The sequence below is a fragment of the Erinaceus europaeus genome, chromosome X, assembly GCF_950295315.1.
Source record: "Erinaceus europaeus chromosome X, mEriEur2.1, whole genome shotgun sequence".
In the NCBI taxonomy this organism is placed as follows: Eukaryota; Metazoa; Chordata; class Mammalia; order Eulipotyphla; family Erinaceidae; genus Erinaceus; species Erinaceus europaeus.
Window position 1 is genome coordinate 88,706,786 of NC_080185.1, and position 27,758 is coordinate 88,734,543.

The following is a 27,758-nucleotide window of genomic DNA, read 5'->3' on the forward strand; positions in this document are numbered from 1 at the left end:
CTATCACTTGCTTCCTTATCCCTCTTTTTTTTCTACTGCCAACATTATTGATCTTTTTTTATTTTCAATAATTTTGGGTTATTACCAGTTTGTTACACGATTACAAGATTACAATGTATAGTTTCACCTTATCTCTCTTTCTTACACCATTACCTATTAGTACCCTATCAGAGGGCGCAGGTGGTGGTGCATGCAGTAAGAGTGCACATTTTACCTTTTGCACAAAGACCAGGGTTCAGGAGAGGAAGCTTCACAAGCAGTGGGGCAGTGCTGCAGATGTGTGTGTGTGTGTGTGTGTGTGTGTGTGTGTGTGTGTGTGTGTCCTTCTCTATTCCTCCCCTTCTCTTTCAATCTTCCATCATCAAAAATAAAAGAAGGAAAAAGGGGGTGGCTACCAGGAGTTGTGGATTCATTTGTAGACATTGGGCAAATGAATTCACCTTATTTTCAAACAAACAAACAAACATTCTTATCAGAATAGTACAATAGCCTATCACATCGTGGTGTGCCTTTCGGTAGTTTCCATCAGTCATAATGAGTTAAAGGAGGCATTGGAAATGAAAGAGAGAATTTGACTATGTGAGAACTGTGTATATCAGCACATTTAGGACACAGAAAGACCCAATGGAAAGATTTTTCCAGGGGAGGGGAATTTCTGTAGGCATCACTGCACAGAATCCAGTGGATCACATCTAGAAACAACACCAGTTGACCATTTTTATATTTACAAAGTACCTTAGGACATTTTACCTCATTTTTGATTCCTGAGGGCAATTCTGATAGGAGGCGAGGAAATTGTTAACGACTAAACAAAGGGTCAATATGTGCCTGATGCTCTCAGCTAGGTGGTCGGTAGGTGAGGAAAAATGAGAGGACTTTCTCGTTCACTGTCTCCTATCCAATCCATCCGCAAAGTCTTCACAGTGCACTTAGGATACTTGGTAGTATTGCCTACAACACCCTGTGTGACCAGCACCCTACCCACAACTTGCAATTTGCACCTTATTCACTGTGGCCCAAGCCATATAGGACCACGCTGAGGTGGGGGAGGAGGAGGAGGAATACTAGTTCTTCAGTTTTGTGCTTCACTTCTTCTGCCTGAGATGCTCTTCCCCCAACTCTTCCCCTGGACCCAAGGCTTCAGAGGGCAAAAGAAAAAAAAAATTAGAATGTTGGTGTGTGTGTGCGTGTGCGTGTGCGTGTGTGTTCACAGCTCTAACTCCAGCACCGGACACACGGCAGACCCACATAGAGGGGTATATACATTGGGGTGGAGGGATACCCACACAGAGAAGGGAGAATTACTTAAGCTAGAGGACTGGGAAGGTTCCAGGAAGGACTCCCAAGAAGAGGTAACTCCCAAACTGACAGCTACAATGAACACAGCATTTAGAAGGAATGTGACCTACTTAAAGGATCTAGGCCATGGAGGTAGGATGGGGGGGTGGGGAGAACAAGGTGGGGAAAGACAAGGACTGTGTGATGCTTGTCGGACATTTGGTTTTGATATCAGGGTGGGTGGTGACACAGTTACTCAACATGGCGAATGTAAGAGGAAGAAGCTTCAGTATTAGTGTTTATTACCATGGTATAGTTTCCCACTTACAGTGGGAAAAAATGGCCCTGACAGAGTTGGAAATTCTTTGTGTTTGTTGTTTGATTATTTATTTATTTATTTATTTAATTTATTGCCACCAGGCTTATTGCTGGGGCTCACGGCTTGTACAGTTCCAATGTTCCTGGTGGTCATTGTTTTCTTCTTTCTTCTAGATAAAGGGCAAGAGACAAAGAGAAGAGACACCTGCAGTGACCACTGTGCGTCTGGAAATTCCCCCTGCAGGTGGAGACCTGGGCCTTGAACCCAGGGCCTTGAGCATAGTGACATGGGTGCTATACTGACTGTGCTGGAAATTCGAATGGCAGTGATTCCTCTGCCCACCTGCTTCTCATCACTCTCAAGCAAAATGGGGATCTTGGTTTAAACGTGGGAAGACTGAGGCCAGGTGGTGATGCACCTCATTAAGAGCACACATTACAGTGCACAAGGATGCAGGTTCAAGCTCCTCGTCCACACCTGCAGAGGGAAAGCTTCACAAATGATGAAGCAGTTCTGCAGGTGTCTCTCTCCCTCTTTACCTTACCCTCCCCTCTCAACTTCTCTCTGTCTCTATCCAATAATAAATAAATTAAAATATTTTTAAATAAATAAACGTGGGAATGTTTGGCACTGTTTCATGGGTGGTCATAGGCCAGGCCAGGCCAAGAAAGACCAGTACAAGGATCAGGAGGTTTAACATAGACATGACCAGGAAATCTCCCTACATCATGACACAATTTTAGTCTGAAGAGGGTTGGTGGTGTGATTTAGTGTGGTCCTCCCCCCTCCCCATCTCTCTTAATGGTCAGAAGAAGAAAGAAAAAGAAAATTGGTGTGCAGTGTATCTAACACACCAGGTAATGCCTATTTCATTTCCACTGCATGCTTTCTATCCTAAATTTCTTTTTTTTTTCATTTTAATGAGAGAGAAATACAGACAGAGAGGGAAGAGAGAGAGAAAGGGGGTAAGGGGGAAAGAGAAAAGAGGGATGGAGGGGGAGAGACGAGAGAGGGAGAGGGAGAAAGGGAGAGAGAAGGAGAGGGTGATGGAGAGAGAGAGAGAGAGAGAGAAAGAGAGAGAGAGACCGAGACCAACCCTGACCAGAGCCAGAGCAACATTCAGCTCTGGCTTATGGTGGTACTGGTGATTGAACCTAGGGCCTCAGAGCCTCAGGCATGAAGGTCTTTATGCTGTCTCCCCAACCCCTAGATTTATTTCTAACTTGCGATTTCTGTATTGTTTGTCATGGTATTATTAGTCAGGGCAGAAATCCTAAGTAAATGTACTAAAGTGCTATCCAGTAACTGCATGATATTTGGTTGAAAATCATCAAAATAACTCATTACTGAGGAGGTTCCCTCAGTTTATTAATTCAATAGTGCCTTTGGTCTGACCGCATGCCTATAAATATCTGGAGTGTTAACAGAATATGAGAAGAAGAGAGAGGAGGAGGAGAGGAACAGGAGGAGGAGGAAGGGGAGAAGGGGAAAGAGGAACAGCAGCAGCAGCAAAAGAGGGAGGAGAAAGAGAAGAATCATTAACATCATAATCATCATCTGGCATTTGTTGTTACCAGAGTGAAACTTGTAGATTCCTCCCCCCTCCCTCCCTGGACCAAAGAGAAAAGAAACATTGCTGGAAACAGGAAACTTTGAATGGCAGTTCTGGTCAAAACATAAAAACCTATGATCTGTTTCAAAAATGCAACATTCCCTGGAAACCCCAATGAGGGAAAACAAAAACAATACTTAGGGCTGAGAAGATGGCATAATACTACAAAAAGAGTTTCATAACTATTAACACTGAGGTAGCGGGTTCAATCTCCAGCACCACCAGAAGCTAGAGCTGAGCAGTGGTCTGGTAAAATATAAAATATTATATATATATATATATATATATATATATATATATATATATATATATATATATTGGGAGGGAGGGAACTTAAGTTTTCATAGCAATGATGGAGTCTAGTAAGGAAAGACTATTATGTAGCAGACATCTAAGCCTAGTGGTGAGGCTAGACAAACAGATGAGCAGGAAGGCAGCATTTATCAGCAGGAACTAAGGACTCAGTACTGATTCAATGAACTATACAACAGCATATGACCCAGAATGAGTCTCCTTGAGCCTCGGTTACTTCCTTTGCAAGGTGTGACATTGGAAATAGATCACCTCGGAAAAAAACCTTTCCAGTGTATCAACACCTCTTTACAAGCATACTGATTTTTTTCTGTTTTCTGCCACAATTCGAATGAACGCCCAGCAAGCGCCAACAGAAGGTGTGTGTGTGTGTGTGTGTGTGTGTGTGTGTGTGTGTGTGTGTGTGTGTGTGTGTGTGTGTGTGTTCCAGACTTGAATCCTGGCACCACATGGGAGTTCCACAGCACTGAGAGAAGCTCTGGTGCTGTAGTCTGTCTCTGTGTCTATGTCTCTCTCTCCATGAATGAAAAAGCAGCTAAGAAGTGGTGAAATCATAAATGCACAAGGTCTCAGCTCTACACACACAAAAGTAATACACATCTAGATATAGAATATAGTCTCCACCTGCAGGGGGAAAGATTTGCAAATGGTGAAGTAGGGCTGCGGATGTCTCTCTCTTCCTCTCTGTCTCCCTCTCGATTTCTGGCCGTCTCTATTCAATAAATAAAGATAATTGTAATTTTTTAAAAATGTTACTATACCACAACCACCACCAAAGCACCAACACCCCTCTACCATGGCAACTCAACCACCACTTCCAACCCAACCCCCTTTGAAAACCTCAGTTCTGCATTCTGTGTCTAAAGGTCTGTTTTCAATAGACTTTGCTTGTCCCCTTGCTCTGCTCCTTTATGGAAACCCCAATATGTGTAGTCTCATATTTTGAAAGAGATGTGTTCATTTTTATAACTAAGAGACCAGAACACTGCTTAGCTATGGTATATGGCAATGTCAGGGACTGAACCTGGGCTCTCAGGCATGCAAGTCCTGAGTTATAACATGTGACACCATCTCCCTGGACATTTATTTATGTAAATCCTGCTAGCTTTTCTTCTAGGGCTGGTCTGGTGGGAACGAATTCCCTTCACTGTTGTTTGACTGAAAAGCTCTCAACCTCATTGGTCTAACACATTTTAAATTAATTTTATTTTTTAAATTTCTTTATTGGGGGACTAATGGTTTTCAGTTGACCGCAAAACACAATAGTTTATATACACGTAACATTTCCCAGTTTTACACATAACAATTCAACTGCACTAGGTCCTCCTTTTTAATTTATTTTATTTTATTTTGCCACCAGAGTTATTGCTGGAGTGTTGTGCCTGGACAGCAAATTCACTGCTCCTGGCAGACATTCACCACCCCCTCTCTTATTCCACAGAACAGAGAGAAATCGAGAGGGGTGGAAGAGACAGAAAGACACCTGCAGTATTTGTTTCACTGTTTGTGAAGTAGCCCCCTGCAGGTGGGGAGTAGGGGCTTGAACCCAGGTCTTTGCACATGGTAACATGTGCACTTAGCTAGGTATGCCACTGCTTGCCCCCTCCTTTTTTTTTTTTTTTCCTTCATGGTCTCCACTACCTTATCCTTGAATTTACTGCTTTAACCTATGACTTCTATCTTTCTACTGTTGATTCCCCTCTACCATAACTTTTGTGTAAGTCACTGTATTCTTTAGCTAATGTTCTCTGAGAGGACATGCCTCATACTTTCTCTGACCTTGTTTAGCTTCCCTTCCATTGAACTTGTCATTTCACTGAGCATCATTAGGACCACTCATGTAAAGTCTTCCTCTAGGAAGTTTATACAGCTCTGTTGAATTTAGGTCTTTTCTCCAGATTGTCTCGATGCAATCAGCATGAGTAATTTCTTCTGTTTCTCATTAAGTGTGGTACTCCACAAGGACCTCAACCAGGGGGGTCTTTGCTGGAGCAGGCCTGGACAGTGGCCAGGGGTTTCTGGTCACAAGTGCCTGGCAGAGGCTACAGCCCTGAGCTGAAGCCAGCCAGCCTGGGTAGCAACATTCACAATTTCAAGTGCTCAACTGCCACTAGGTTGCCATGGGTGTATGTGGGGGGGCTATCTAGAAGGAGGCTGGGGCCTCAGTCCCAGACAGTGGGACAGCACACATATTCTGGGACTGGCAGGGACCAAAATCTGTCAGGCAGTGAGCTGGCAAACAGAGGCAGCAGTGGCCCTCATGCTCCCCTGTTGCTTAGCGAGCTGTATTTTAGGAGGTTCTCAGAGCACTCGTCAGCTGTATGGGTGAATTTGATGGCTAGCAGACAAGTGTGGTCCAGCAAACTCAGGGACTATTAGTGTGCCAGGAGTTAGCATTTTTTATTAATGTCTGGGTCCACAGCTAACTCAGCTGCTAGCTAGGGGGGAGCTCTCCTCCCAGAATCTTCCTCCAGGACATGGAGGTTCATTTCCAATAGGGCAACCACTCTCAGCATCAGGATGGCTAAAGTGATGCTCCCACCACCACCCCATTGATAGTCTAAAGTTTCCTGCTTCTACTTAAACTGGCATAGGAAGAGGATCATAAGAGAACTAGAATGCTAGGAGTTTGGTACAGCCCACCTTCCTAATCAACCCCCACTCCCAACATTAATGTTCTATATTTTAGCAGCCTGGGAGCCCCTAAGGCTCATCAAATGAAACTGTGAGTCTCCACTGCTACTGTCCCTTGGAGGCTGGAGTAGCAGTGGGGAGGGCCTGTGCTGACATGGGGGCAGAGACCTGATGGGGCAACTTAGGAGAAGACATATACTCCCAGTGGTCTGGAAGTGGGACTGTATAGTGGGAGCCTTTCTACATTGTTCTCCCCATGAATTTGGAAACAGATTGAACACAAAGAGTACAAACAGGATTTGTATAGAAACTCACAGGGCCAAGGATTGATGCCCAGCTTGGCACTTGCTGCTGTTAGAGAAGCCAAATTCGGCCTGGGACTTTGGACCCTTGGGACATGGGAGTCTCTCTGCAAAACCACGGTGCTATCTCTCCCCACCCTGTTTTATCTCTAGGTAAGGAGTGAGTAATTAAGCCAAAAAATCTACTTATAGTTAAAAAGCCCTCAGGTTCCCATTGCCAACAGTGAAGATAAAGAACAAAAGAGGTTTTAATAGCTACCTTGCTTCACCTCAAGGATTGAGACATTGAAACAACTATTAATTTCCATAATTGTGAACTTTTTAAGTACCTTACTTAGACACAAGAGAATCCAGGCAACTGTGATTAGTGGATTGAATAGTACTGAGAGAGGGAACCCACAGCACACCATATACAATGGTTAAACCAAGAAGAAACATTGGAGAAATGAACCAGGACAAAAGCCCAGCTAATACTCCCAAAGGTAGAAGTACATAAGAATGAGTACAAGATCCAAACACTAAGTGAGGCATTAGTCACAGGAGTTAGGAAAGAGTTTGAAAGTAATACTATCAGAAAAGGGGAAACAGTAAATGAAACTCCAAACAAAAACACTAGCTATCTCGAGGTAATTAGAGAACTGAAAGCTGAAATAGCTGAGCTAAGAGCACAACTAGCTGAACAAGCTAATACAGTATCAGAACAGGGTAACAAAATAGCTGAGCTACAGAAAACAACAGAGGGGAGAGAGAATAGAATAAGTGAGGCAGGAAACAGAAATAGCAAGATTGAGAATAAATTAGAGAAAACTAAGAAAGAAGTAAAAGATCTCAAAAAGAGATTAAGAAATACTGAAAACAAAAACAGAGGCATATGGCACGACTTCAAAAGAAGTAATACACACATTATTGGCTTACCAGAGGAAGAAAGAGAGGGAGGGGAAGAAAGCATTCTATAGGACATAATAGCTGAGAACTTCACTACTCTAGACAACATAAGACATAAAGGTTCAAGGAGCCCAGAGGGTCCCAAACAGAGTTAACCCAGACTTAAAGACACCAAGACACATCATATTTAGAATGAAAAGGAATAAGGATAGGGAAAGGATTGAATACCACAAGAGAAAAATAAAGAGTCACCTACAGAGAAAAACCCATAAGATTAGCAGCAGATTTCTCCACACAAACACTAAAGGCCAGAAGAGAATGGCAGGATATGTATTGAGTGCTCAATGAGAAAGGCTTTCAACCAAGACTACTGTATCCTGTTAGACTGTCATTCAGACTATATGGAGGCATAAAAACCTTCTTAGACAAGCAGAAGTTGAAGGAATCAACTATTACCAAGCCTGCCCTGAAAGAAGTTCTGAAAGGTCTCTTATAAACAATATCATCATAAAAATTCCATATATCAGAAAACTCTGAAAGTCTACAATAATGGCATTAAAATATCTTCATTCTATAATATCAATAAATGTCAATGGCTGAATTCACCTATAAAAAAAGGCACAGAGTAGGAAGATGCATTAGAAAACACAACTCAACCATATGGTGTCTGCAGGAATCCCACCTAACTCAACAAGACAAACATGGACTCCAAGAGAAAGGATGGAAAACTACCATACAAGCCAATGGACCACAAAAAAGGGCAGGAACAGCTATTCTCAATCTTACATGACAGACCTTAAAACAAATAAAATTTTTAAAAAATAGGGATGGACATTAGTTAATGCTCAGAGGATCCGTCAATCTAGAGGTCTTAATGATTATTAACATCTGTGCACCCAATGAGAGGCCATCTAAATACATCAAACATCAACTGAAAGGGCTATAGCAATATATTAACAGCAACACAGTAATAGTAGGAGATTTCAACACCTTTTGGATGTTAGACCAGTAACTACTAAATACTTAAAGGAAATATTGGCAAAACTCTTCTCCATATAAATTTTATAGGCATCTTCAATGAAATGAACCCAATTACAAAAAGAAAAGAAAAGTTGAACAATAAACACAAAGCAAAACTTGGATAGAGTGTGGTTTATTGCACCAAAGTAAAAGACTCTACAGTGGGGGGGGGTTCAGGTCCTGGAACATGATGGCAGAGGTGGACCTAGAGGGGGTTGAATTGTTATATGGAAAATTAAGAAATGTGAACAGGGGTAGACGGTATAATGGTTATGCAAAGAGACTCTTATTCCTGAGGCTCCAAAGTCTCAGGTTCATGGTGAATTCACCTTCTTTCCCCTATCTTAGATGGATCTTGAAGATATGAGTCAGAAATAAAAGGATGAATATGGGATAATCTCACTCATAGACAGAAGTTGAAAAACAAGATCAGAAGGGGCAACTCTAAGCAGAACTTGGACTGGAGTTGGTGTATTATACCAAAGTAAAAGACTCTGGAGTTAGGGGGAGGGTTTAGGTCCTGAAATATGATGGCAGAAGAGAACACAGTGGGGGTTATATTGTTATGTGGAAATGTTATGCACATAGAAACTATTAAATTTTACTGTTGACTATAAATGATTAATCCCCCAATAAAGAAATTTAAAATAAAAGAAAGGTGGTAAATACCACCACCACCACCCCCTTATGGTCCCCCTTGGCCCTGCCTCTAGAACATTTGAGAATGTTTATAGGTCATTTGGATTTCTTCCTTTATATACCATCATATTTCCATCCTTGGCACATTTTTCTAGTAAAAGACTTATATGTTTCTTATTGCTCTGTGAGTCTTTATTTATTAAAGGTAATAAGTCTTGTTGCAATTCTAGTTTTCTCATTAACTTAATCATGGTATTGTATAGTAATTTTAAATTTTCATAAAACTTATTATATTCATATTTTCTTTATTAGTCTAGATTCACTATCGTGCATAAAATAGCTTTGATATCCCAAGATTATATAAACTCATACATTTTTAGTTCTTTATCTTTTAAAAATATCATTAATTCTTTAGTGCAGCAGTTCCCAAACAATTCCCATCAGAATTGTTTAAAGAATTTCTTTAAATGCTCAGGTATTAACACTGAATCATAATTCTAGGGAAGAGACCTAAGCATAAACATTTTTTTTCTTATAACTTTATTAGGGGGTTAATGGCTCACAGTACATTATAGTCGGTATAATTTCTCATCTCCCATGCAATAGGTGTCTGTAAAATATTCTCACCCAGGGGGTTGGGTGGTAGCGCAGCGGGTTAAGTGCACCTGTTGCAAAGCGCAAGGACTAGACTCGTGTGAGGATCTCGGTTTGAGCCCCCAGCTCCCCACCTGTGGGTGGTCGCTTCGAAAGCAGTGAAGCAGGTCTGCAGGTGTCTATCTTTCTCTCCCCCTCTCTGTCTTCCCCTCCTCTCTCCATTTCTCTCTGTCCTATCCAACAGCAATATCAGTAACAAAAACAGTAATAGTAACCACAACAATGATTTTTTAAAAAGGGCAACAAAAAAGGGGGGGAAAGAAAAGCCTCCAGGAGCAGTGGATTCCTGGTGCAGGCAATAACCCTGAAGGCAAAAAATAAAGTAAATAAATAAATAAATAAAAACTCTCTCACCCACAACCCAGATACTATTCAGCCATCATGCACTGGGACCCCAAAGCCCACCCAGCCCCCTCCCTGCTCAGAGTCCTTTGCTTTGCTGTAGTACACCACCGCAGTCTATTATTTATTTTGTTTTCCCTTTATGTCCTTGTTTAAGTTCTACCTATGAGTGAGATCATCCAGTATTCCTTTTCCCTTTTTTTGACTTACCTCAGTTAACAGGATTTCTTCAAGCTCAATCCAAGATGAGGCCAGGGAAGATGCTCGGTGGGTAGAGTGCAAGACTTGCATTCACAAGGCCCTAGGTTCCATCCCCAGCATCACAGGGTCTTGCTCTGGTGTCTCTCTCTTTCCCTCACAAAGTAAAAAAAAATGGTGGTGCACCTGTTTGAGTACACAAGTTACAGTGGACTCGGGTTCAAGCCCCTAGTCCCCATCTGCAGGGGAGAGACTTCACAAGTGATGAAACAGAGCTGCATTTCTTTCTCTCTTTCTCTCCCTCCCTCCCTTGCTCCCCACCCCCTTCACTGTCTACCCTTTGGTCTCAATTTTCCTATCTCTATCCAAAATAAATAAATATTATTACAAAAAAGAAAAACAAAATTAATGAAAACACCACAGGTAAGTATACACCTCCCTTTATTAAGAAACACTGTTTTCATTCTTCTAAATTTATGCTACTGTCATTTGTCCAAATTCATTTGGTACACTTGTTAAATAAATTACTTTTCATGAACATGAAATGCTACTTTTATCCTAGTTGGTAAACCCCTTGAGAATGGAAAACACAATTTTTTTAGTGGCCACTGCATCTCAAAGGCCCAGCAGAATGTCTAGTATAGAGCTGGTGTTGAATAAATGCTGGCAAAATAAGAAACAACTGTCAGCTCAAGTCTTTCACACCTCCCAATCTCAGACTGGCTAGTCTTCTCTTCAATATTTTTTTTTCACCATCAGCCCAATAAAACTGACAACCCCAAGGTATCAAATCATACCCATACACTCTTTTGTAAAAGTGGCTAGAAATGTATATAGGGCTTCATCAAATGAAGTCTAGATAATACTATTGGTCAGAGCTGGGAGGTGGTGCACCTGGTAGAGCATGCATGTTACCATACTCAAGGTCCCAGGTTCAAGTCCCCCCCACTCCCAGCCCTACCTGCAGAGAGGAAGCTTCAAGAGCTGTGCTATAGATGTGTTTATCTCTCTCCCTCTCTATGCCCACTTCCTTCTCAATTTCTATTAAAATTAAATCAAAGCAAATAACAAACAAATAAAATATGATCATCTTTGAAAGGACTGGAAATTCTGATCCAATTCTCTTTGCCTGTACAGGATAGCATTAGTCCAGGAGACTAAGGAAGCTTGGTTTCTTTTGGCTCTTAGAATTCCTCAGCTGGCCCCAAATGCTGACTGAGAGCTTCCTTGAGCTAGGAACAAACCCACATACTTCCTTTCCCACAAGCCCTTGGAATCAGATATCTGGAGACCTTGGGGTTTTACTGCTGTTACTCCTGAACCCATTCACAAATTCCCAAGAAAGAAAGGAAAAGAACTATTGTGGAAGAACTGCTTGCAGATTCAGAGTTTAGAAGGTATAACAGGAGAAAATACTCAGAGATCATGGGTGAAAAGGCAGCAAAGGCAGCAAAGGCAGCAGGAAAGAAATTTCAGAAAAAGAAGAAATTTCACAAATAAGATTCAAGCTAATCAGAGTGTTTTATATTTCTCCCTTATTTATTTACTAAATGTGTTGTTTTGGGTTTTTTGGGTTTTTTTTTTCTTTTTTCTTCCAGGGTTATTGTTGGGCTCGGTGCCTGCACCATGAATCCACCGCTCCCGGAGGCCATTTTTTCCCCCTTTTGTTGCCCTTGTTGCAGCCTCGTTGTGGTTATTATTATTGCCATCGTTGATGTTGTTTGTTGTTGGATAGGACAGAGAGAAATGGAGAGAGGAGGGGAAGACAGAGAGGGGGAGAGAGAGATAGACACCTGCAGACCTGCTTCACCGCCTGTGAAGCGACTCCCTTGCAGGTGGGGAGCTGGGGGCCCGAACCGGGATCCCTACGCCGGTCCCTGCACTCTGCGCCACATACGCCCAACCCACTGCGCCACCGCCAGACCCCCTAAATGTGTTTTGAAAAGTAACACACCATCAAATAATTTAGCACTGTTTATATAGGGATATTATTTGGGTAAAGGTGATTTGAAAGAGAATCATGTGACTTTTGTAATAGGTTTGTCCATAAAAGACCCACCCATGCTCAAATTCTAAAAACAAACAAACAAAAAGAACCTCAACCATTTTAAAATTAAAAAATTGAATGGTTTATTACTTATTACTTAAGCTCCAGGGTTGAGTAAGATGTCTTATTTTGCTTTGTTTGTTTTTTGCTATATGAAAAGTATGGTTCAGGGAGTGTGTGTGTGTGTGTGTGTGTGTGTGTACACAACTTGACCAACTGAGTGAGATGTTTTCTAAATCTCTTCAGATGCCTAAGAACAAGGCTGCTATGGACAATCTGGAATTTCTTTCCCAAAGCGGGGTCCCAGTCTCACTCCAGGTTATAGGGCTATTGTTGCTGCTGTTGGTGGTGATGATAGTGTTAACAACAAAAGCTACCATTACAATAAATTGTATCTAGTTATTTGCTCTGTGTTACACTCTAAACAATCAACTACTAGAATAATGACACACACCTACACAGTAGAATGTACCAGGTATTTCATGTGTATCAACTTTCGTAATGTCCACTGTTCTATTATTATTCCCTTTTGCTGAAAAAGAAATAGGCCCACAGGGGTTAAGGAACTTGCTCAAGAGCTCACAGCTACCTACTGATGGAACCAACAGAGTAGAACCCAGATATAGACTCTTTTTTTTTTTTTAACAGAACACTGTTCAGCACTGGTTTATGGTGGTGCAGGGCACAGAACCTGAAACTTTCGAGCCTCAGGCATGAGAGTCTCTTTGCATAACCATTATGCTATCTACCTCTACACCATATCCAGACTTTTAACTACTATATCAGACTGCCACCCACACTGTGAGTTTAGAAACTGCACTGAATATGGCAGAAAGAGCAGTTACGTGGAATACCTCCCCCCTTTTCACGATTACTAGGAAAGTTAGGATTTACTCCAGTGTGATTTCAAACGGATCAGATGGCAGGGCCTGAGAATGCAAAATATATTAAGGATCAAGGAAAATATGCTGTTAAAACATATTAAGATTAAGATCCCTGAATGTCTCTACTATGAAATAAATAACTACAACAAAATTTCCATTAAATAGAACAGACACATCATTAGGAATGAAATATTAACAAAACATCTGTACAAACTCCACCATAAAAAAAAAAAGTGTCCTTCGGTGTGAAGATCCTGGTTCAAGCCCCCGGCTTCCCACCTACAAGGGGATCACTTTACAAGTGTTCACGCAGGTCTACAGGTGCCTATCTTTCTCTCCCCCTCTGTCTTCCACTCTTCTCTATTCCTCTCTGTCCTGTCCAACAACAACAGTAATAACAATAAAGGGCAACAACAAGGGCCACAAACAAAATTTCCATTAAATAGAACAGACACATCATTAGGAATGAAATATTAACAAAACATCTGTACAAACTCCACCATAAAAAAAAAAGTGTCCTTCGGTGTGAAGATCCTGGTTCAAGCCCCCGGCTTCCCACCTACAAGGGGATCACTTTACAAGTGTTCACGCAGGTCTACAGGTGCCTATCTTTCTCTCCCCCTCTGTCTTCCACTCTTCTCTATTCCTCTCTGTCCTGTCCAACAACAACAGTAATAACAATAAAGGGCAACAACAAGGGCCACAAACTGGAAAAAATAGCCTCCAGGAGCAGTGGATTCGTAGTGCAGGCATAGAGCCCCAGCAATAATCCTGGAGGCAATAATAAAAGAAAATAAAAATAAAATACAATAAAATAAAGTGTCCTTTGGGGCCAGGTGGGAGTGCACCTGGTTAATGTACACATGATCCTGCAAAAGGACTGGATTCAAGCCCCATGGTGCCCACTTACAGGGGGAAAACTTCACAAGTGGTGAAGCAGGGCTGCAGGTCTGTCTCTCTCCCTCCCCATTACCTCTAAATTTCTCACTGTCCTATCAAATATAGTTTTAAAATAATAAATACGTGTCCTTTAACATCAGTGTGACAGCACCTCATCACAGACCCCTGCAAGCGTCAACCCGGCTTTGACCTAGCACGTTATGATTGGACCCTCCTCAATCGCTATCGAACAGGCCATGGCCAGTGCGCCGCTATGTTCCATCGCTGGGGAGCCAGAGACGACCCGAACTGCCCCTGCGGCTACAGACAGACTATGACCCACATAGTCAATGACTGCCACCTCTCCAGATTCAAAGGAGGTCTCGAAACTTTACATCAGGCTCAACCTGACGCTGTTGACTGGCTACGGAAGAAGGGCAAACACTAGAAGAAGAAGTGTGACAGCTCACAGGTATCTCAAACAAAATGGATCAAACCAAAACTGTGCCACTAACGTCCTATGATCCCTGTGCCCTTCTCAACTACCCCGCATGTTCCCTATCTGGTCATCCCCATCTATCACAGGCATTTCTAGAATTCACCCCACTCTCTCTCTCCTTGCTGCCCTGACTTCTGCTCACACTCATCATCCCTTACCTACACCACTCCACCAGAAACTTCTCCACCAAGCTCTCGGCTTTCATATTCTCTCTGACTCCAGCCTCCACCTCCATCAGCACTGTTGCCAAACTAATCTTTTTAACACAAAATCTGATTGTGTTACTTTCCTGTTTGGAATCATTGCCTTCAAGATTGACTGTGAAATCCTTCCTAGAACATACACAGTTCTTTTGTTATCTGACCTCCAACTACCTTCCCTGCTTCACTTGAGGTCATGCCCCACATATCTCACAGTAGGCAACGGGAGAAACTTGGAAGTTCCCATACAGTGGTGCTCTGTCTGCCCAGGACATGATTTTTCCTTTGCCCATCTGGCAAACCCCCACTCAATTTTTTGCTTTGGTTTTTATTTGGATTTGCTCAAAACTCAGACACCAGCATGCTTTTCTCTGGGTTCCCATTGCACTGTGCACCTCTCTGGAAATCACACTTATTCGATTAGACACAATTATCTGTTGATATGTCTGTATTTTCCCATAAGACAAGAAACTTAGAAAGCTGCTTGGTGTTTTTATTCCTCTCTGTTTTCTGTTTGTTTCATTAAGGAATTTATGGGGGGGGGCAGACACATTTTGTAGAGCGCACAAGTTACCATGCCAAGGACTTGGGTTCAAGCCCCTGTCCCCCTTTGCAGGGGGTAGGGGGCAGGGGAGGAGGATTTCACAATCAGTGAAGTAGTGCTGCAGGTGTGCATCTCTTTGTCTTTCCCTCTCTATCCTCCCTTCTCTCTCAATTTCTCTCAGAGAGAGAGAGAGAGAGAGAGAGAATGAGAATGGCTGCTGGGAGTGGTTGATTCTTTGTGCAGGCACAGGGTCCCAGAAACATCTCCGGTAAAAAAGAAAGAAAAAAAGAAAGGAAGGAAGGAAGGGAGAAAGAAAGAAAGAAAGAAAGGAAGGAAGGAAGGAAGGAAGGAAGAAAGAAAGGAGAAATCAATTTATGTAACTAAATACTGAAAGATATAACCAACAGGAACTGGTTTCAAAAACCCTGTTAGACCATCATCAAATTTACCTGTTGAATATTAGGCTGGGGAGATTATATAGTACAGGGGTGGGGGAACCTCTTCCCTTCCTCTCTCTCTGTCTCTCTCTCTCTCTATTGCCACTAGGATTATCACTGGGCACTTCTCCCAATGACCATCTTCTCTATTTTAATTAATAAAACAGAGATAGAAATTGAGAGAGGACAGAGAGATAGAGAGGGATAGAGAAAGACAGACACCTACAAATATGCTTTCCCCCTCACAGAATCTCCCTCCTGTAGGTGGGGAGTGAGGGTTCTAACCAAGGTCCTTGTGCATGGTAACACGTGCAGCGAACGGACTGCACTACCACCAGCTCCAAGGAACCTTCTCCCCGCCAAGAGTCATATAAGATTATCAATTTAATAATCAGAATTTAATTTTACTATGAAAAAGTATCTAGATTTATTGAATTGTGAATCCTGCCTGTGGTTGCCTTGGCAAGACCAGGCCAAATGAAAGAGGGGGTGCTCAATGTTCCCCACACCTGAAATGGTGGTCATCCCAAAGATTTTCATGCCTGAGCCTAGGAGGTACCAAGTTCCAGATTTCATCCCTCCATCACTACCATAAACTAGAGCTGAGGGTGTGTGTGTGTGTGTGTGTGTGTGTGTGTGTGTGAAAACACTTTTGTTCTACTCCATCTAAGTGATCATTAACTTTTTATGGGTCACAGACCAATTTTGGCAGTTTGTCCATCATTCCACATTCCCTCTTGATAAACATAAAACTCCTACACAGCCCTAGAGACTTTGATATACTCCCAATGGGTATAATCCACAACTCCAACAAAACTGAAAATTCTTTTGTGTGTGGTAGGAATTCACAGATTCACAGGAAAGGCGACCCATCAAGGAAGATATTGTTGACCATTTTTTCTCTGGCAGTTCATAAAGTTAAAACAAGTACACTGTAAACCACTAACTGCCCCCCCACCCAATAAAGTGGAAACAAAAATTCTAACAGTTATGCAGTTATGTTCCTCTGATCAGTGAATATAAGCAATATATTATTAAAGATGCTTTCAGAAAACATATTTATGTTTCAAGAAAGTACTTATTGGGGAGAAACAGGGAGGGCACTGACATCAGTCTCTCCCACTTCTGAGAACCTTATGATAGAATTTTTTTCCAGAAGCAAATGAAAAATACAACTAGGCAAAAAATAATCTGATTCCTACATATATCCCCCACAAGCATGGGTCCAAATGAAGATGATTCTTTGCAAAGGCACAGTTTCCTCCTACTCCCTATCCCAGTCCCTCCACCCTCACTTTACAAGAATTTGAACTTCCAAGTAGCAGCAATTTCTTTCAAAAGGAGTATCCTTTGTCCTTGTGAATACAAAGGGTTAAATTAAAGAAACAACTAGCTGCCTGCCCCAGGTTTGGGGGTGGTGGGGTGGGGTAGGGATGGAGGATAAAGAAGGAAGAAAAAACAGTTAGAGGAATAAGTGGTAATTTCTTACCATGCCACATAGCCATCTTGATCCTCCCCTCTCACAGACTGGAGTCCCAGGCTCAGATGTATGGAGGCTTGGCTGGGTGACTAAGGCAACAGCAGCTGTCCAGGGTGTCTCTTTCTGCAAGAGACTTGAGGCCTGAACCTGAAAATAGAAACAGCAAAGTAAAAACCTAAATTAAAAAAAAAAAAAAACCAGAACATTTCCAAGAATTTCTCTTGTCTGTCTGTGAACTTTTCTGTCAAAGGTCTGCAGACCTGAGGTACTGCTAAAGAAACGGAATGGGGAGACCGAGACAATCAATACTGACAGTTGAGTGTCCTCAAAGTCTACATCAATCACTGAATCCCTAGCAGATGGGTTTAGAATCTCAAAGGATGGATGGCTGAAAGAAACTGCCACTGTCTTTCCTAGCCAAAAGTTGTACACTTTGGGGAACTGAAGAGCAGTATAATATCCAGTGCTCTACCCAAGCCCCCAAGGCCCCCTAACTTGATATTCTGAAATCAGCAGAAAGGCGAGCACAACTTGGAAATGCTTCGAATTTTTCAAGTAGTCTCGCATAGGAAATGAAAAGAAAGGAAGCACAATGACAAGTTTAGAAATGCCCTTTGGGTCATGGTTCTTCCTCTCCGTTTCATTCTTCTGTTCTACAGTGTGTCAGTGTGCTATTATAACATGAGCAGACATTGCTCCTACAATCAGTGGGGGTGGGGAGGAGAATAAAAGAAAGAGCAGAGCTGTAGAAATGGGGCAGTTCTCTGAGTAAGTTAAATGGACCAGGGCAGTAATATTTACAAGGATCTAAAAGGAGTCCAGAATGGGAGGGAAAAAAAAAGAAAGAAAGAAAGAAAGAAAGGAAGGAAGGAAGGAAGGAAGGAAGGAAGGGCTGTTTGATTCAGAGGTTTGATATATCAAACACTTCGTCTATCCTTTCAAGCAAAATCTTATTATCTTATTGGCCTTACCCATTTAGCATACAAGATAATTTGTTGTTTTTTTTTAATTAAAAAAAAGTCATCATCTTTTGGACCCGATGAACATCCAAGTCGACTGCAGATTTCAAATTCCACAACTCTCCTGCTACTACTAAGTGAAAGCCCTTCTGCACACTGAGGACTAATAGCAACTTAAAAGAGCCATCATCTGGCAGAGAAGAACCTAGGGTGAATTGTTATGTAGAAAACTGAGAAATGTAGAGAACTGAGAAATGTTACACATGTACAAACTACTGTATTTTACTATCGACTGTAAACCATTAATCCCCCGGTAAAGGAAAAAAAAAAAAGAGCCATCATCCTACATTTTTTTAAACGACAAGATCGTGGATGTACACAAATCTCAGCAATACCACGAGAGGTAAATGTGGTGTTTTGAGTAAGAATTGAGTCCCCAAAACCAAGAGAAGTAGGAACTCACAGAAACCTGAGAAGTCCGTGGGAGGAGGGGATCTCTCGAATGAGTTGTGTAGGGAGAAAGACAGAGACACACACAGAAAGAGAGACCATTTTCAGCCCCTACTCCCATCTCCATGACTTTGCGTGCAGTTAAGAAATACTGACCCGCACCTCGTGGGACCAAGAGAAATTTCTCCCAACCCAACCATGGGAGCTGCTTATTTCACGGCTGATGTTTCAGTAAAATGGAATCAGACTTGAGTTTGTGTGCCCACCACCACCCTCCACCTCCCACCAAATCCCTGAGGACCCGATCACACTGACCCTATCCTATGGCCCCCTTGCACAAATTGACTTGGTGCTTGAGGAAACTGATTTGCTCGGAAATGTTTGTAAAGGCGAGTCGTCAATAGGTAAGTGAGGCTCCCCTCCCTATACACCTTGAGGGTGAAGGCGCTCCAGCGCCAGCCTGCAAAGTCTGGAGAGAATCAGAACATGGGTGCGAAGTGGGAAGAGAGATGAAAAAAGAAGGAAGGAAGGAAGGAAGGAAGGAAGGAAGGAAGGAAGGAAGGAGAAAAAAGAGAGAGAAAGAAAAATAGGCAAGGAAAAGAGAAAGAAGAAAGAAAGAAAGGCAAGGGAAAGAGAAGAAAGAAAGAAAGAAAGAGGAAGGGCAAGGAAGAAAGAAGAAAGGAAGGAAGAAAGAAAGGTACAGCAAGCAGCAAGCAACTCCTTTTTCGGGAGGGAGGGAGGGAGGAAGGAAGGAAGGAAAGAAGGAAGGAAGGAAACAGCAATCAATTCCTTTTTCTAAAGGTCTGAGCTCCAGTTTGCTAAGATCCACAGCAGCCCGTGAGTCTACAGCAAGAGGGAGAAGACCCGGGCCGCGACAGATCTTCAGCAGCCCAAGGCAGCCCAAGTCCATAATCCTGGAAGAGGGGGCCAGGGGTTGGGGGAGCCGCGTGCAGTTAACGAACCTTCCCCATTCAAAAACCGGACGGGACGGGACGGGACGGGACGGGACGGGACGGGACGCCACGCTACGCGACGCGACGCGACAGGACGGGACGGGCTGTGCGCGGCTCCGCTAGAAAACTTGGCGGCGGCAGCGCGGGGATCCGGGCTGGCTGAGACGACAGGACAGGGCTGGGCTCCAGGGACGATGCCGCCCCGCACAGGCTACGACTAGCCGGGCTGACTCCTCCGAGTGCCAGGCGGCGGCGGCCCGGCTCCTCGGGGAAGCCCCATCTCCAGGCTGGGTAAGCCCCATCTCCAGGCTGCCGAAGCCCAGGACGGTGTCTCTTCTCGGGGGACTCTCTATCTCTCTCTCCGGGAATGGGGGGCGTGGGGGGCGCCAACGCGCGTCCCGGGGGAGGGGGGCAAAGGACCGCAAGGGACCTGTTGGGGTGAGGTGGGGGGGGAAGCGACAACCCGGGTGTCCTTACCTGTCGCCGTGATCAGGAGCGTGGCGGAGCACGTCGGTCGCGGACTGGCGGAGCGCAGGCGTCCGGGACACTCAGCTGAGTTACTGCCCCAGGTAACCCGCAGCGCTTCATTCACAAGGCAGCCAGGAGGAGGGGGAGCCCAGCCGGCGCTCGGCTCATGTGACAGGCCTTGCTAGTAAGTAGCAGCTCCTCACAGCCCGGCTCTGCGCCTGCGCGCTGCGGCCGGCTCGCCTCCTTCCTCCCCTCCCGTCCCCTCCCCTCCCGCCCTCCAGGAACCTCAGCAGAAGTCCGGGAGGGTGTGTGAAGGAGGCCGGCCCGGGAGAGGGCCGGGCTGATACAGCTGCGCTGGGCGGAGTTTCGACGTGCGCAGCCGCAGTAGAACCCCCCCGCGCCTCCACTCCCTTCCACTCCCCCCCCTCCCGGGAACTGCCATATTAACCGAGGACTGGGCGGCTCCTGAGTCTTCAAGCGACCGTGTATCCATTATGTACTGCCTCTGCGAACCTGCTCTACGTGTTGAAGATTCTCTCCTTAGAACTATACTGTTGATACCGAGCATTTAGCAGGAGAAATCGAGCATTCCATTAGCTCACACAATTTGAGCCCTTAATGATAAGCCAGGTACTGTTCTAAGCCCTTTGCTTTTTTTTTTTTCTCCTTCCCCCACCGTGGTGAAGCCCCATAGTTGCCCCGCTAGTTTATGTACTATTCTTTCTCCATTCGTATTCAGAGAAAAAGAGAAGTACAGGAAGGTTAAGTAACCAGTCTGAGATCACAGAATACGGAGACGTACACTGATCAACTCTACAGTGATACACTAATAACAGCCACCTTGTTACTTCTAGCCACTCTAAAATCGACACTATCGTCAAATTTGTTCCCATTTTAAAACACAAAGCATAATTTGACTGAGTTTGGAGTATTGCACCAAAGTAAAAAAAAAAAAAACAAAACTCTAGGGAGGGTAGATTTTCACCTCCACTGTAAGGGAGTTGGGTAGGGACACGGACCTTTCATGGCAGGAATGATGTTGATATATAACCTGTTATATCTTATAAATCACCAATCAATATGAGAGGGGAAAACAGATTGACTGTCTCGAGCTTTTTAATGCATATAATTCAGTTCTGAGTAGATATTTCTTTGATCAGCGCACTTAAGGTTTCAAATTAGTAAACTGAATTTCAGCACTGGGCTTAGTTGATGCATTTTTAATAATAACTTTTTTTCAAATATTAAATCACCTATAATCTTAGACCAGGGAGACTAGAAGCAACCTCTCATATCAGTATATAAGATACAGTTTTTTTTGTAAATAGCTTTAAATGACATAAATCATGGTGAAGTCTTACATGGTACAGTAAACCCTACCCATGTTATTTTCAAAGTAAGCCAAGTTCCCAAATAATGTGATGAGAAGAAGAATTATCTAATTGCCTTCTTAAACTATAAGACAAGCAAGGAACCTTCCTCATTTTCTATAAAGCCCATATTAATCCCAGTCCTGGGACCTCTGGAGCTTTGCTCAGTTTTCTTTCATGTTTCTCTTTATCCACACCATTTGATACTGCATCTGCTGATCTCAGCCAAATCAGTGCAACCAGTGTTACCTGGACATCGGACTGTGTCCAGAAATACCAAGCCTGAGATGTAAACCCTTCAGCTCCATTACTTTTGGTGAGTCCTAGCTTATAGGACTTCTTAGTCCCATTTTGAATGCCACACTTCTTAAGAAAACCTCAGAACCTAGATACAAACCAGGGCCCATGAAATAGAACATACGTACACATGTATCCATAAGGTAGGAGAAAATAGATACCTTAAAGTGACAGTGCACAATAGTTTGCAGTGATTCAGTAAATGCGGCAAGCAAGTAGAAAGACCTAAAAATGACACCATAAAGTTCTTAATCGAATATTTTCTACTTAGACCTAAATAACCTCCTCACCTACTTCCTATTTCACTTCCCTCAATCACTCTAACCCTGTCAGACATAGTAAGGACTACAAAAAGCTGGATAAGGGCAACAGACTGACACACTTTAATGATGACCGTTTTGGTCACTAGCAGGCTACCCCATAACCTGGCGCCCTAATCAGGGAATCCTTGGATTCCTGTATAGACATGATGACCCTAGACCTCTAACAGATCCCTGTCTCCACTATCACTGGTCACCTCCATCAGGGACAACATCATAAACCCTCTTGTGGGCCTCTACAGGACCTTGCCCTCAATGTAGAACAACAATGGTAGGAACTGCCTTACTCTCCGAAGGGAGGCTGGGTCAACATACTCTGCTACTCAAGAAAGACTGTTCCTGAAATAAGTGCAGCCTAGAATGTTTCTAGTTATGACCGTAGAATGTGAGCTCAGACATACAGGGATGCAAAGGTTACACAGGCTCCTGTGATGAATACGAATAGACATAGGTCCTAGGTCAGATTGATAGGGTTTACAGTTAAGGGTATTTATATATTTTTACCATATTTAAGAGCTACTTTTTGCCATGATCCAGCTTTCTAGTCTAATTCCCAATTCTTTTTTAAAAATATATTTATTTATTCATTTTGTTGCCATTGTTATTTTTTATTGTTGTAGTTACTATTGTTGTTGTTGATGTCATCATTGTTGTATAGGACAGAGAGAAACAGAGAGAGGAGGGGAAGACAGAGGGGGAGAGAAAGATAGACACCTGCAGACCTGCTTCACTGCCTGTGAAGTCACTCCCCTGCAGGTGGGGAGCCAGGGGCTCGAACCAGAATCCTTATGCCGGTTCTTGTGCTTCGCGCCACGTGCACTTAACCCACTGCACTACTGCCCGACTCCCCAATTCCCAATTCTGACACCATCTTTCCAGAAAATACTTTTAGCCCACCTGCATGTTAGCTGTCAGGCTCAGACAAACATTATAAAAGTCATGGGTCCCATGGAATGTACCTAAAATAGACTTCCTAGCTTCTTCCAACATGAAGACCCCAAATCTCATCTGCTATATTCTTACCTTTAGGTTCCTGATTATTAAACAACTTGTTCTGCTTTATATCTTAATGGTTTTTCAGCCACCAAGTTACAAATGCTACATGACACCAACCTGACTTCCCTAGACAGATGACTTCACTAATATGACCTGGAACCCCACCTCCCCGGAGCTCAACTCCACTGGGGAAAGATAGAAACAGGCTCAGGATATGGATCAACCTATTAATTTCCATGTCCCTCAGAGAAGCAATTACAGAAGCCAGACCTCCCACCTTCTATTCCCCATAAAGGTCTTTGGTCCATATTCCCAGATGGATAAAGAATAGAGAAGATTCCAATGAAAGGGATGCAATACAGAAATCTGGTGATGAGAATTGGACCCATCTTACAAGGGAAAGGCTCAGAAAAGTCAAAGTCAACAGACCTAGTAAAAGGCAGAACTGGGATTCTAATCTAGGTCTACCTGATGCCTAAGACCTTTTAGTGAATTGAAGGGGGGGGGGAAGCAGCAAATCTTTTTACAATTAAGAGTAATGGGGAATGAGGTATGTTGACTTACTTTAGACAATCTAGCTAACTAGTTATAGGCAGAACTGAGGCTGAATTTTGTATACTCAATCCAGGTCAGATAGCTAAAATTCTATTACTCTAATGCTGGCCTAAGTCTGTGGTCAAGGACACAAAACTGTGTACACTACCAGGCAGACATAAGGCCACCAAGGATAGATGTGTATTTTGAAAGATAAACTTTTGACCCAGTACACTGAGAGGGACCAAATGCTAGCGAGAAGCCTTAGGACACGTCACTAAAGAAAAGGAGTCATTTTAGGTTGAGGGGGGTGAGGGTGGCGGGGACTGGAATTTAGGTGAGTCTTACATAAAGCATTGTTTGCAAAAGGGTTAATAACAAGTCTGAACTGCACAGAAAACCCATGTTCTGTTTACTTGGGAGTCACGAAGTGAAGATAAATATGGAATGTTGTGTCCAGATCCTCCGTTTATCTGAAGGTTTGCACCTGGCTTAGAAACTAAGGCTTCTTCTCTGTCCAAGAGATATATGTCCTCCAGATACATGTGGGAGGGTTTTCTTCACTGCTAGTTTCAGGCAGCATTTTTTTTTCTTTCTGATAGTGCATGATTATAAGAACAAAGTTTCTCTCTGAGTGAAAAATGGGTGGTCACCCACATTGGGGGAGTGGGGTGCTATTTTCCAGCTGCAGCATGTCTTGTGGAGAAATATTCTTTTCCTGTTCAATAATGAAGCTGACTATATCTGTTTCTGCCATTCCAGCATGCTGGAATGGCCACATTTTTGCTTTATCTGTCTAAGCTAATGTTCACTTTCTCATGGGGTAATATTAAGTGCCTGCCTTCAGGCACTCCTGGTATATGGGGATCTTTGGGGATAGCTGTATGTAAGGATCTGACATGACTTACCCCTAGACTTCTAATAAAGGTAAATCCAAGGGGGGAGTGGTAACATCGTGTGAAAGGTGTACAGGCAGGTAATCACATCTGACTAATCCTATTCCTTTGAAGACTGAGGCTGGCAATTATAGGGGGCTTGTGGTAGATGTCACCACAAGGACATTGGGAGTCAATTCAGAGTGATCATGACTGTTCAGCTGAGCTTTGCACTGAATTCAGAAAACAAGAGATTATTTAACAAGGAAATTCCTTTATTGGAGCACTTTTTAAAAAACATGAATCCTGGGGGTCGGGCGGTGGCGCAGTGGGTTAAGCGCATGTGGCGCAAAGCGCAGGGACCGGCGTAAGGATCCCGGTTCGAGCCCCCGGCTCCCCACCTGCAGGGGAGTCACTTCACAGGCGGTGAAGCAGGTCTGCAGGTGTCTATCTTTCTCTCCCCTTCTCTGTCTTCCCCTCCTCTCTCCATTTCTCTCTGTCCTATCCAACAACGAATTGCGTCAACAAGGGCAATAATAATAATAACCACAACGAAGCTACAACAAGGGCAACAAAAGGGGGGGGGGAAATGGCCTCCAGGAGCAGTGGATTCAATGGTGCAGGCATCGAGCCCAGCAATAACCCTGGAGGAGGAAAAAAAAAAAAAACATGAATCCTGAGTGAGTTCACAGAGAAATATGTCTGCCTGCTTTTCTTTTTCTTTCTTTCTTTTTTGTCATCTTGGAATAATAAAAATTAGAACTCATATAGTATGAAGCACAAGGAGCCCAGTTCGAGCCCCCAGCTCCCCACGTGCATGGGGGATTCATTTCACAAGCAATGAAGCAGGTCTGTAGGAGTCTCTTTCTCCATCTTCTTCTCCCCTCTCAATTTCTCTCTCCTATCCAATGGGAAAAAAATCACCACCGGGAGCAGTGAATTCATAGTGCCGGCACCAAGGCCCAACAATAACCCTGGAGGCAAAAAAAATTAAGAAATAATAATAAAAAGATTAATTGGAACTTCTTTGTAGGCTGAGAAGGAAGAGCCACTGGTAAAATTGAAACTGAGGTTGGGTTGAAAGATGGTTCACAAAAAAAAAAAAAAGAGGGGTTGGGCGGTAGCACAGCAGGTTAAGCACACGTGGCACAGAGTGCAAGGACTGGTGTAAGGATCCTGGTTCAAGCCCCTGGCTCCCCACCTTCAGGGGAGTCACTTCACAGGCAGTGAAGCAGGTCTGCAGGAGTCTTTCTCTCCCCCTCTCTGTCTTCCCCTCCTCTCTCCATTTCTCTCTGTCCTACCCAACAACGAACAACAACAATAATAACCACAGTAAGGCTACAACAACAAGGGCAACAAAAGGGGGAAAAATGGCCTCCAGGAGCAGTGGATTCATGGTGCAGGCACTCAGCTCCAGCAATAACCCTGGAGGCAAAGAAAAAAAAAAAAGAAGAAAGAAAGATGGTTCAGCAGGTAGAGTGCATCCCTTATTGTGCGTAGGACCCTGTGTCCATATATGAGTGCTATAGGCAACACCAAAGTGAACTCCATGGATGATGGAGCTGCACTCTGCTGTCTCTCCCTTTCTGTCCTCTCTCTGCCCACCCCACCCATACATACACACATGCCCTCTAAGTTTACAGATTGCAAACTGGGGGAAAATCTATTTAAAAGGCAACAAAGGGTAGGGACAATTAATGGAGTTAAAATACAAGGGGGACTAGAAAGGAAATGTAAAATATAATCTATTGGCAAAGTGCTTTTCTGAAACAAGAAATAAGAAGAGACAAGCATGGTAGTCTGCTTAGAAGCAAAATGTGCATATTGGGGGCTGGGCAGTAAGGCTCACCCCATTGAGCACACACATTACCAAGTAAGTGCAAAGACCCGAGTTCAAATCCCCAAGCCCCACCTACAGAGAAGAAACTTCACTATAAAAAATCTTTTCTGTATATAAAAAAAGAAAGAAAGAAAGAAAGGAAATAAGGGGAGTAAATGGCCACTGGGATCAGTGAATTTTTCGTGCAGGTACCAAGCCCCAGCGATAATCCTGGAAGAAGCAGGAACAGTATACAGAAAGCAGGGGAAGGCTGCAGAACTCACAGATGACCACTTGGTGTCACTAGTGACTACTGGCAGCTTAGATTTTTCTTGAGACTTAAAGAGAACATTTTTCATCTTCTGCAATTTACAAAGCAAAACAGTTATGAAAGTAGGATCTGGAACTAGACTACCCGAGCTTAGAACCAACCAGAACCAGGCACTATCACCTCAGTTACCTAATTTCACTTTTTTTTTTTTTTTTTTAGCTGTAAACAGAACTTTATTCACTGGAGACTGATCCAGCTCCTTAGGAAGCTAGCTAGCTGCCCCTAGGCCCGGGCTGCAGCTGTTTGGGCCCTAGTGAAATGTTGACTATCTTCACTCCCCAGTGCTAGAGAGACCCAAATGGAAAAGGAATGCTATGTTACTTTCAAGGGGGAAGTGAGAGGGGAATGAATAGAAATCTGGTTATTGCTCCAAAGGCTCCCAGTGACCTTGGGAACCAGAGGGTCTATGGCCCCAAAGCCAAGAGCAGATACCCCCACCTGCCCCCAACACAGGGGTAAACTTTTTTTAATTTATTGGGGAATTAATGTTTTAAATTTGACAGTAAATACAATAGTTTGTACATGCATAACATTTCTCAGTTTTCCATATAGCAATACAACCCCCACTAGGTCCTCTGTCATTTTTGAACCTGTATTCTCCCCCACACACACACCCACCCCAGAGTCTTTTACTTTGGTGCAATACGCCAACTCCAGTTCTGGTTCTACTTGTGTTTTCTCTTCTGATCTTGTTTTTCAACTTCTGCCTGAGAGTGAGATCATCCCATATTCATCCTTCTGTTTCTGACTTCTTTCACTTAGCATCATTTTTTCAAGCTCCATCCAAGATCAGCTGAAAACGGTGAAGTCACCGTTCTTAATAGCTGAGTAGTATTCCATTATGTATATAGACCACAACTTGCTCAGACACTCATCTGTTGTTGGACACCTGGGTTGCTTCCAGATTTTGGTTATTACAAATTGTGCTGCTAAGAACATATGTGTACACAGATCTTTTTGGATGGGTGTGTTGGGTTCCTTAAGATATATCTTCAGGAGAGGAATTGCAGGGTCATTGGGTAGGTCCATTTCTAGCCTTCTGAGAGTTCTCCAGACTGTTCTCCACAGAGGCTGGACCAACTGACATTCCCACCAGCAGTGCAAGAGGGTTCCTTTGACCCCACAGCCTCTCCAGCATTTGTTGCTGCTACCTTTTCTGATGTATGACATTCTCACAGGAGTGAAGTGGTATCTCATGGTTGTCTTTATTTGCATTTCTCT

The 27,758-nt window shown here is 43.3% G+C and overlaps 1 protein-coding gene across 1 annotated transcript in view; it reads right to left on the minus strand.

Annotated features, from left to right (window-relative positions):
* CLCN5 (chloride voltage-gated channel 5) overlaps nt 1–20,313 on the minus strand; it is a 223,616-nt gene extending 203,303 nt beyond the window's left edge. Inside the window, exons 1-2 of the mRNA XM_060183590.1 lie at nt 20,005–20,313; nt 17,175–17,312 (exon numbers count right to left, since the gene is read on the minus strand). Of these exons, the coding sequence (XP_060039573.1) occupies nt 17,175–17,190 (16 nt within the window). The 5' untranslated portion in view covers nt 17,191–17,312; nt 20,005–20,313. The remainder of the gene's footprint in view (nt 1–17,174; nt 17,313–20,004) is intronic.
* Nucleotides 20,314–27,758: the final 7,445 nt, after the last annotated feature.